Source organism: Eucyclogobius newberryi, unplaced genomic scaffold (assembly GCF_026437365.1).
Source record: "Eucyclogobius newberryi isolate DKJ021-1_F unplaced genomic scaffold, fEucNew1.0.hap1 SCAF_7, whole genome shotgun sequence".
In the NCBI taxonomy this organism is placed as follows: domain Eukaryota; kingdom Metazoa; phylum Chordata; class Actinopteri; order Gobiiformes; family Gobiidae; genus Eucyclogobius; species Eucyclogobius newberryi.
In genome coordinates this window covers 13,180,047-13,191,854 of record NW_027316389.1, presented here as the reverse complement: position 1 = coordinate 13,191,854, position 11,808 = coordinate 13,180,047, and the positions used below count along the sequence as shown (strand labels likewise).

The window sequence follows — 11,808 nt, the reverse complement described above, 5'->3', positions numbered from 1 at the left end:
AATGTATAAGTGACTTCCAGTATTATGTCACAGTGATTTTGCACTTTAGTTTGAGGTTGAACTACTGACTTGTTTGTTGTCAGTGATCACATTGTCTTGTGAGAAAAATAGGGGTGTGACCTTTACCCCTGGCCTGACCTCGTCTCAAAGGACAACATCGTTAGGACAGAAATACAAACAGTTTCATTATCTTATCTTATACATTGCTTTTATTGTGGTTTTATCAGTTTATAATGTAATTTAACAAGTGACATTCATAAATACATTGCACATTTAGCTCACCACTTTTTCCTATTTCCTAAGTACGGCTAATCTTGCAGCTCCCGAAAATACTATTTGATCATAATATATTGAAGACAATAAAGAGTTTAACATTATAACAGGCATATCATGAATAATTTTTTCACATTTCATAAAAATAATAAGCAATATATGGAAAATAGGTGAAAATATACGTTCTACATACAAGCCAGGGTTAGATTAAAGAAAACAAAATGATAAAGTGCCAACCCGATTATAACTTTTTTTAATTATACACATTTATAGAGGCAAAATTGGTTTTAACAGTCTGAGCCAACGCAACTCCGTACGACCTTTTCTTTTGAATGAATCAAAAAAGCCTGAGATGATCCAGAATTTTTTATAAATACTGAAATTTCCTTATCCAACATTTAGAGATCAATTGTGTCAGTTCTGCTCCATGCTAAAATTTGACTCCACGCTGTAAAACAAACAAACAGACAGATAATACAAAAGTCAATAAACAATGAAAAGGATCATGTACACAAAGCATTACAAAAGCATTACTGGGTTCATGCGTAGTGGCTTATGTCCACAGCTTTATATGACACTGTGTTACGACCAATAATGTTCACGTTGTCTTGTTTTTAGGTCAACAGACATCCAAAAACATTGTTTATGTTTAAAGTCACGCTGAACAATGTTTAGCCAAAACCCCGATAGACAAACATGCTCCGCTTTGCCAAATGCTGGGTGTAATTTCTGCTCTATCTTCTGACTTCATTGTTTTTCTCTTCTCTTTCAAGAGCTCAAGGAACAATGACATCTGGAGCCTGAACAATTTAGGATCTGCTGCCACCGTGAGGACACGATGAGGCACAACACTCTTATACAAAGGTTGAGGTCATCAAACGAGCTTAAAGTACACTTACACATCCTTGTTCCGCATGTGGTTGTTGTACTGCAAGATTGGTGGAATGCTTTCTTCTTCATCCGGCACCTGCAAAAACACAGAAAGGAAAACAACAACATCTGATCAGAAATTAAGATATTGTAGAGTAAGAAAGGTTTGAGCCTCACCAAGACTAGCACGCACTTGAGTTTTTTAATTTATTATTATTATTATTATTATTTATTCAATTTTATTTTTATTTCCCATATCATTTGTTTTGCTTTTTTTTTATTTATTTTTACCCCCTCTTCTGGTGTAATAATTGCTGTTGAGTTTGTGTATGCTTTATGTTCTGATGAAAAATAAAATAGTAAAAAACCTAAAAATAAAATAAAAATAAAGGTTTGAAGTTCACATAAAAAAAAACATATTTATAACACAACAACAGAGCCCTCCTACCTCCCAGTAAACCTCGTCCTCAAAGCAGTTGTCATCAGCGGGATCGCCCCAGATGGGTAAGCGAAGAATACACCCTGAGAAACAGATCGACACCACTGTTATTCTGGAACTGTTTAGCTAAGTTTTGACGCCCAAAAGTTCCTCACCAACAAGGATCCCTCCTCCGATCCCAAAGCACAGCGCCACACAGAGTCCTGCAGCCTGATGCCCTCCCTGTTTAGTGGGCACCATGTCTTTGAAGTCGCCCTCGAAGTCAAAAGTGTTGATCAGTCTGAGACAGAGAAGGGAAGCTTAGAAATCAGGCTGCATTTGCTTAAAACTCAGATGTTAAAGTTGTTTTTTATTGTGTTTATGTTTTGTAATGTGTCCTTAGATGGTAAAAAAAATGCTTATGAATACATTTTATTATTACTTTTAGTTTGCTTTTAGCTTTGTATTGAATAGCTCTTTAGTTTTGAGCTGTACAACTGATATTATTTCATTTACAAACCAACAACAAACCCAGGATTCTCTAACTTCAAGAAAATACATTTCTATAGTGGTAAATTCAAATGTCACCCTCACCCTTCACGACCATAGACGGATTCAGATGCCGCCGCAGCTGTAATGGCTCCCACAATCCCACCGATGACTCCCGGCATGGCATGGAGGTTATGGACCCCGCATGTGTCTTGGATTTTCAGATACTTCTCCATGAACGGCTGAATAAAGACGGATATACAAGAATAAGGATATGGCTGAGGGCAGAAAGGCGCGGCATGGATGTGCGGTAGAGGCCTTACAGTGAGGTAGATGTAACCCAGAGTAGAGATGATTCCACAGCAGAAACCCACGATCAAGGAGCCATAGGGCATCAGCATGAACTCAGCCGCCGTCCCAACCGCCACGCCCCCAGCCAGCGTAGAGTTCTGGATGTGAACCTGAAAAACAAGAACTCTCGATTGACCTGGAGGCGAGATTCAGTTTTGTCATTTTTGTTTATTTAGTTTCCTTGTTAAGATAAGATAAGATAAGATAATTCTTTATTGTCCACACATGGGGAAATTTCAGTGTTGCAACGCAGTAGATACAGATAACTTATAGGAAGTTTGAAAATAAAAACACTCTTAATAGATGAACTCTTATTAACAAAACTCCTCTCATATCTTAATAGGGAATGGAGGAAAATAATAAAATAAAATAAAATAGATAAAATAAATAAAATAAATAAAATGAATAAAATGAATAAAATGAATAAAATGAATAAAATGAATAAAATGAATAAAATGAATAAAATAAATAAATCCTCTCCTTGAACCGACACCTTAACGTGGTGGAGGGGTTTGAGTGCCCGAATGATCCCGGGAGCTATGTTGTCGGGGGCTTCATGCCCCTGGTAGGGTCTCCCAAGGCAAACAGGTCCTAGGTGACGGGTCAGACAAAGATCGGTTCAGAAGCCTCTTATGACGACGACACGAACAAGGCCGTTTACGTCGCCCGGATCGGCGTCACCGGGGCCCCATCCTGGAGCCAGGCCTGGGATGGGTGCTCCATGGCGAGCGCCTGGTGGCCGGGTCTTACCCCACGGGGCCCGGCCGGGCACAGCCCGAAAGAGCGACGTGGGGCCGCCCTCCCGTGGGCCCACCACCCGCAGGAGGATCCATAAGGGGCCGGTGCAGAGAGATCTGGGCGGCAGTCGACGGCAGGGGCCTCGGCGACCAGATCTCCAGACACAGAGACTAACTCTGGGGACATGGAATGTCACCTCGCTGGGGGGGAAAGAGCCTGAGCTTGTGCGGGAGGTTGAGCGATACCGACTAGATATAGTCAGCCTCACCTCCACGCACAGTTTGGGCTCTGGAACCCATCTCCTCGAGAGGGGCTGGACGCTCCACTTCTCTGGTGTTGCCCGCGGGGAGAGGCGGCGGGCTGGTTTGGGCTTGCTGATAGCCCCTCAGCTCAGCCGCCACGTGTTGGAGTTTACCCCGGTGAACGAGAGGGTCGCGTCCCTCCGCCTTCGGGTGGGGGACAGGTCTCTCACTGTTGTGGCGGCCTACGGGCCGAACAGCAGTGCAGAGTACCCGGCCTTCTTGGAGTCCTTGGGAGGGGTACTGGACAGTGCACCGACCGGGGACTCCGTTGTTCTACTGGGGGACTTCAACGCCCACGTGGGCAATGACAGTGACACCTGGAGAGGGGTGATCGGGAAGAACGGCATTGGATCCGCTGGCGGAGGAGGAAGCCGGACAGACTTGGCAGACCCAAGCGCATTGTGAGGGTCTGTTGGGAACGTCTAGTGGAGCCCTCTGTCAGTAGGGTATTCAACTCGCACCTCCGGGAGAGCTTCTCCCATGTCCCGGGGGAGGTTGGGGACATTGAGTCCGAGTGGACCATGTTCTCCACCTCCATTGTTGATGCGGCTGCTCGGAGTTGTGGTCGCAAGGTCTCCGGTGCCTGTCGTGGCGGCAACCCCCGAACCCGGTGGTGGACACCGGAAGTAAGGGATGCCGTCAGACTGAAGAAGGAGGCCTATCAGGCCACTCTGGCTTGTAGGTCTCCGGAGGTCATCGATGGGTATCGGCAGGCCAGGCGAGCCGCGGCTCGTGCTGTTGCAGAGGCAAAAACCCGGGCCTGGGAGGAGTTCGGGGAGGCCATGGAGGAGGACTATCGGTCGGCACCAAAGAAATTCTGGCAAACCGTCCGGCGCCTCAGGAGGGGGAAGCAGTGTCTCACCAACACCGTTTACGGTGCGGGTGGAGGCCTGCTGACCTCAACTGGGGATGTCGTCAGACGGTGGAAGGAATACTTTGAGGATCTCCTTAATCCCTCAGTCACGTCTTCCGAAGAGGAAGTAGAGACCGGGGACTCGGAGGCTGGCTCATCCATCACCCAAGCTGAAGTCACTGAGGTTGTTCACAAACTCCTCGGTGGCAGGGCTCCGGGGGTGGATGAGATCCGCCCTGAGTACCTAAAGTATCTGGATGTTGTAGGACTGTCTTGGTTGACACGTCTCTGCAGCATTGCGTGGCGTTCGGGGACCGTGCCTCTGGACTGGCAGACCGGGGTGGTGGTCCCTCTGTTCAAGAAGGGGGACCGGAGGGTGTGTTCCAACTACAGAGGGATCACACTCCTCAGCCTCCCGGGTAAGGTCTATTCCAAGGTACTGGAGAGGAGAATCCGACCGATAGTCGAACCTCGGATTCAGGAGGAGCAGAGTGGTTTTCGTCCCGGTCGTGGAACACTGGACCAGCTCTATACCCTCCATCGGGTGCTCGAGGGCTCATGGGAGTTTGCCCAACCAGTCCACATGTGCTTTGTGGATCTGGAGAAGGCTTTCGACCGTGTCCCTCGGGGTGTCCTTTGGGGGGTGCTCCGGGAGTACGGGGTCCGGGGCCCTTTGCTCAGGGCTGTCTGGTCCCTGTATGACCGGAGCAGGAGCTGTGTTCGCATTGCCGGCAGTAAGTCAGACCTGTTCCCAGTGCATGTTGGACTCCGCCAGGGCTGCCCTTTGTCACCGGTTCTGTTCATAATTTTTATGGACAGAATTTCTAGGCGCAGTCAGGGGTCGGAGGGTGTCCGGTTTGGGGACCACAGGATCTCATCTCTGCTGTTTGCAGACGATGTTGTCCTGATGGCTCCATCAAACCCGGACCTGCAACATGCACTGGGACGGTTTGCAGCCGAGTGTGAAGCGGCTGGGATGAGAATCAGCACCTCCAAATCCGAGGCCATGGTTCTCGACCGGAAAAAGGTGGCTTGCCCTCTCCAGGTGGGTGGGGTGTCCTTGCCCCAAGTGGAGGAGTTCAAGTATCTCGGGGTCTTGTTCACGAGTGAGGGAAGGATGGAGCGTGAGATCGACAGGCGGATCGGTGCAGCGGCTGCAGTGATGCAGTCGCTGCATCGGACTGTTGTGGTAAAGAGGGAGCTGAGCCGAAAGGCAAAGCTCTCAATTTACCGGTCGGTCTACGTTCCTACCCTCACCTATGGTCATGAGCTTTGGGTAGTGACCGAAAGAACAAGATCGCGGATACAAGCGGTCGAAATGAGTTTCCTCCGCCGTGGGGCTGGGCGCTCCCTTAGAGATAAGGTGAGGAGCTCGGCCACACGGGGGGAGCTCGGAGTAGAGCCGCTGCTCCTCCACGTCGAGAGGAGCCAGCTGAGGTGGCTCGGGCATCTGTTCCGGATGCCTCCTGGGCGCCTCCCTCGGGAGGTGTTTCAGGCATGTCCCACCGGGAAGAGGCCCCGGGGAAGACCCAGGACACGCTGGAGAGACTATGTCTCTCGGCTGGCCTGGGAACGCCTCGGGATCCCCCCGGAGGAGTTAGAGGAAGTGTCTGGGGAGAAGGAAGTCTGGGAGTCCCTGCTCAGACTGCTGACCCCGCGACCCGGCCCCGGATAAAGCGGCAGAAGATGGATGGATGGATGGATGGAAAATAGATAAATAAAATAAGTAAAATAAATAAAATAAATAAAATAAATAAAATAAATAAAATAAATAAAATAAATAAAATAAATAAAATAAATAAAATAAATAAAATAATGTAAATAAAAGTAAATTAAAGTAAATTAAAGTAAAATAGCTAGCATAATACTAATACTAATAGTAAGTAAACACTCTTATTTACATCAGTTATATGCACATAATAATGGCCTTAATTGCTTGTGAGTATGACAGTAATTGCACATTGTTGTTACCATGTCTAATTTCCCATGCTTCTGGAAGACACTGGAGATAGCCACAGTTGTGAGCACTGTAGAGGCTAAAGCTAAATAGGTGTTTATGGCTGCTCTGTGCTGGCCGTCTCCGTGGTCAGTGATGGCAGAGTTGAAGCTTGGCCAGAACATCCACAAGAAAAGTGTGCCTGAAATACAACGTTTAAATGAGTTTTGGAAATGTACAACTTAAATTCACAATCGTGTGTGTGGGAATAGAACTTACCAATCATGGCAAAAACATCGGAGTGGTAGACGGAGCCCTGCAGACGACTGCTCTGGTCCAAGTTCGGTCGATAGAGCATCCACGAGATGGCGAGTCCATAATAAGCTCCAAAAGTGTGGATGACCATGGAGCCGCCGGCATCTCTGGCCTAAATTGAAGAAGACGTACTGTCATTTTGTTGTCTGTTAAAATAGTTAATGTTCTTGATAATAATAATGTTAGTAAAATAAAAAATAAACAGGTACAGGCGGGTGATATGCCTAAAATACCATGATTCAGATTTGATCATGATTCATGTTGTTTGTAGGAGTGAGCCATATTGACCAAAAATGTATATCTCAATAATTTATATAGCAATATTCAGACGCTATTATATGTCAACCAACAGAAATGTATAAAAACATGTCTTATATGTATTTGTTGAGGTGTAATTATCAGACAAATGTAAAATGTCTGTAAAATGCATCAGAAAAGTGCAGAAACATCTCTTTTATACCCTTATTTGACAGTTTACGTCACCTTTTCTATTTTTAATCAGCTCTTTTTGTGGCATTTTTTACCATAACAATATTAAGATAAGATAAGATAAGATATTCCTTTATTGTCCCACATGGGGAAATTTCATTGATGCAACGCAGGGAGATACAGAGGTAGATACAGAAGAAAAGAACAGATCACTTGTAGGAAGTTTGAAAAACACTTTCAGTAGAAGATCTCCTATAAACAAAAACTCCCATATTACACTCAACATTCAAATTTAGCACATCTTCAAAACAACAGGCACAGTTTTATCTAAATGTTGATATAAGATAAGATAAGATAAGATAAGATATGCCTTTATTGTCCACACATGGGACAATAAACATTATATATTGCCGGCCTAGTGGTTGGTCTAACTGACACCTGCCAATTTGTTTTTATCATAATATTGCCCATCTCTACTTGAACATCAACAACACCCAATAACAAGGGAACGAAAACAGCAAAAATATCAGTTGTTTCTCACAGATCTTTTAAAAAATAACACTGCACAGGAACAAAAAATGCTTTGTGCGTGTAAACCGTGCAGCTCCATGACCAGAGTGTGACTTACATGTATAAGATTGAGGATGATGTACTCTTCAACAGCAAACAGAGTGATTCCAAACAAAGTGAGCACCAAGAGCTGGACTGGACTGACCTTCCCCAGCACGGCTCCGTAGGCTATCAAACATCCAGCCACACAAAAGTCTGCGTTGATCAGACTGCAAAAAGGAGACGCTGAAGTTAGGACGTGGAAAACGCACAGTGCTTTTCTCTCGCTCCTCTTACATAAATAACTGCATGCGTTTCATTGTATATTCTCTTGTAAAACACTGACTTGGCAACGCTTCAACGGTTCCATTTCACAGAGGGTTGACTTTTGTTTACCCTACACACGGTCTCCTAACATTCTGTACCGCCAATAACAGAACAGTAGGCGCAAGACTGGTTTCTCCACCTCTGTGTGACTGTGGAAAATATGCAGGGGGAAACGACTTTTTCCCAAGTAAGAAAACAATAGGAGCCAGCAGTGAGTCTCGGTAATGCATGAATGAAATGTTATATAACACAGTGCATCTAAATACCGTACTTTCCGGACTATAAGTTGCACCGGAGTATAAGTCGCACCAGCCAAAAACTGCATAATAGAAAAGAAAAAAACATATATAAGTTGCACTGGAGTATGAAATGCGGTTGCAAGTGTGAAAATAACAAACAATATCACATATAAGGTCCGACTTATAGTCCGGAAAATACAGTAATTCAATTTATATCATATGTGTTCACAAAACCAAAAGAAACACCCACCTTTCTATTCCAATTTTGATCTTGCCATCGGTGTAGTCCAAGGAGTGGAACCAGCCCTGCATCAGAAGGGCCCACTGGAGCCCGAACGCTGCGATGAGGAAGTTAAACCCCACTGCTCCGAAACTGTAGCGCTTCAGAAACGTCATCAAGAAACCAAAACCAACAAAGATCATCACATGGACGTCCTGGAAACCTAGAGGAGAAAACACAGGAAGTCATCTGATTAAATGTTACACTGTAATGGGGAAACTTTACGCGTCGTTTGCCAAAAGGGAGAGGAGAATGAGGGCAGAGTGGCTCTCAAAGGCTGCATGTATTTATTGCTACCCACATTTATCGTTTGCATGGCTGGTGTCATTGATATGCTTAGATGACAAAGGCTGGCATCAAGTTTAGAGCTCAAAGATACAATTAGTATAGAGTGTACTGGAATATAGTTTCCATATACATGCATGTTTCTATATGTTTTCACAAAATAAATAAAATAAATAAAATAAATAAAATAAATAAAATAAATAAAATAAATAAAATAAATAAAATAAATAAAATAAATAAAATAAATAAAATAAATAAAATAAATAAAATAAATAAAATAAATAAAATAAAATCAAACAAATCAAACAAGACAGGACAAAGGAAAAAAAAACTAACTTATTTGTATGTCGGTGTAATCCCTCATTCGTCCAGGCGTGTTCCATAGTAGAAAAAGCTTCAGTTGAGTCCAGATGACTACAACTGAAGCTTTTTCTACTAACTTATTTGTAGTATTGAAAATGCCAATTAAGGAAGAAAAAAATAAGCCATAAAAGTCCAATTTCTGTTAAATTTGTCCGTTTCTATGTTGAGAATATATGCAATTTCAACAAAAAATTGAAATATTATTTTGAATATACGTTTACGCTCCAGAAATATGTGTCCCCTGAAAGAATTCAAATTAAGTCTCTTCTTTTTAGAGTCTACCTGTAGCTGTATTGACAGCATTACAAACAATATTAAGTTGACATGTATTGAAGCTCTTTCACATCTCTACTGTGTGCACTTATCAAACACACTGTCCTGCCACTGTTGGCTAGTCTCACCATATGTCGGGACAATAGACACAGACATTCCTAACCATTGTGCTGAACGATAAAAGAGCCAGTAACTCAAGCACGAGCTCACACACTCTCATACACACTGCTCAACACAGCGGACAACAAACCATGTCATGAACAACATTTATCACTGGACATCCAACACCTTCATGATAACGAGGACACTGACACCGCGAGATGTGCTGCTGCTCTACTGAACCCCACCCATGCCACATAGTGCGAACGAGTTTTCTTCGTGGAACTGAAAAGGTTATGATAAACATGTTTGAGTAGTTTTTGTTCATTGTAGCTAGAGTTAGAGGACGCGATGGCTGAAAGATCCCCTGGGAAAAATGGATGCATCTTCAGATCATTGTCAGCAACTCGCTATGTAATTAGTTCATTGTAAACACAGGATTTTGGGGATGAAGACAATGGAGAAAAATGGAAGCATCTGACCAATGTATTACTGTAATTCACGTAGATTCTAAATGTGTAGATTATCTTACTTAAAATAAAAATTAAAAAACAAGGACAGTTTTCAAGGGATTTGGATGAAGACAATGTAATAAAAAATGTTGTTGTGTGTCAAATGTTTGAAAGAATAAAGTCAAGATTTGACAAATGTATTCGTTCACATAGATTCTAAATGTGTAGATTATCTTACTTAAAATACAAAATAAAAAACAAGTACAGTTTTCAGGGGATTTGGATGAAGACAATGTAATAAAAAATGTTGTTGTGTGTCAAATGTTTGAAAGAATAAAGTCAAGATTTGACAAGTGTATTCGTTCACATAGATTCTAAATGTGCAGTATGGAGTATTTTACAGAAAACAAAAGTTATTCCAATGTCGGTATGAAAATAGTCACCTTTAAGATAAGATAAGATAAGATAATCCTTTATTGTGCCACATGGGGAAATTTCATTGATACAACGCAGGTAGATACAGAGGTAGATTCAGAAGAAAAGAACAGATCACTTTAGGACTAAACGACTGCATTATTATGAATTCACATCCCTTAGTTATGCCGTACAGCGTAAAAACGGTCAAACTTACTTGGATATCTGAAGTAGAAATCATTCTCGATGTCACTCGAAATCTTTTCGGTTTTCTTGTGCTCGACCCAGTGTGTATCCGACTCCTCATTGTACCGGATAAAAACACCAAAAAGAACAATCATCGCTATTTGCCACACAAAGCAAACAGCTGGAAGACTAATTCGCACGTTTGTATTTTTCTGGCGGTCGCACAGTTCCCTAAAGCTCTGAACGCACCCCATTTTTTAGATTATTTTCTAAATTTCTAAACTATTTGAGAAGAAAGACGCAGCTTAAGTCTCAAACGGACCTGTTCATTCTGCAAACAACTGAGGATAAGCTGGAAGGGAAGGTTGCTTTACCATCATGACGCACCTCAAAGACACACCTCCAGTGACAGTTACTTAATGTGAAGCACCTCTCTCAAGGACTCCAAGGATAAGAAAGTTGTGTTTAGTCAAGTTCTGTGTAAATAGCAACTCAATATATAGTTTAAATATACAAACACACACAGTTACATCCACTCTGACCACAAACATCACAGACCAACTCATTATCTTCACCATTTCATTGTATTGTAAATCTAAGAACAGACCCTTTGGCACTAGTTAAGATGTGTTACAATGACTTTCTATTTTATTAAACATTATTGACAGAGGAGATTGACAGTCAATGTTCAGAGTATCACAGTGACATCTGTGGGGTCATTCACTGAGCTTCTCACATTTTGCCTGAAGCAGTAAAGGAAATGTAAACAGATGTCCTGGATGAATACAAACAGCTCCTGAATGAGCTAGAATGAGGAAATGCTGGGGTGGAAAGTAACTTGTTTTTTTATCAACTTATACTATCTAAAGGATTCAAAACATACATATTATTATTCTATTTTCTTTTTACATTTATTTCACATATGTTGTGGTCCTTGGCATAAGCGTGTACTCACGTAACCATCAAACAATAGTATTTGTCGTACTAATATCAACAGCCCTCATAGTAGTAGACAGGGAAATATTGGTAATTGAACAAATAAAATGTGTTTACGAATAACAAAAATCCAATAAAAAGTATACCTTTAATGTATACCATAATGGCTCAGGATATAATCGTGTTTCATGTCATAACAACTACCTTTTGTAACAAGTTGCTCTTTCACCTCTGGACAAAGCTTAAATTAAACCTTTGAATTGTTCTGAAAACAGATGAATAATACAAGGAGCCTCTCAATAGTACTCAGAAGTGTGTTCAGTGACTTTCTTTATGTCATCTTCAAAGTCTAAATGTTGGTAACCTCTCTCAACACTCTGTAAGCTTTCTGGTGGAGGTGCTTGTCTCTGCTGGTAATGTTATTACTATGG

At 42.5% G+C, this 11,808-nt stretch overlaps 1 protein-coding gene across 1 annotated transcript; it reads right to left on the bottom strand.

Moving 5' to 3' along the window:
• Positions 1-580: 580 nt before the first annotated feature.
• Positions 581-10,780, bottom strand: rhcgb (Rh family, C glycoprotein b). Its single transcript, XM_072435227.1, has 11 exons — positions 10,473-10,780; positions 8,340-8,532; positions 7,603-7,753; positions 6,510-6,657; positions 6,266-6,432; positions 2,374-2,511; positions 2,156-2,292; positions 1,738-1,862; positions 1,592-1,665; positions 1,173-1,240; positions 581-721 (listed from the first exon to the last, which is right to left on the bottom strand). The coding sequence occupies exons 1-11, from the start codon at positions 10,693-10,695 to the stop codon at positions 688-690; spliced, it is 1,458 nt and encodes a 485-aa protein (XP_072291328.1). The 5' UTR covers positions 10,696-10,780; the 3' UTR covers positions 581-687.
• Between the last annotated feature and the right edge of the window lie 1,028 nt (positions 10,781-11,808).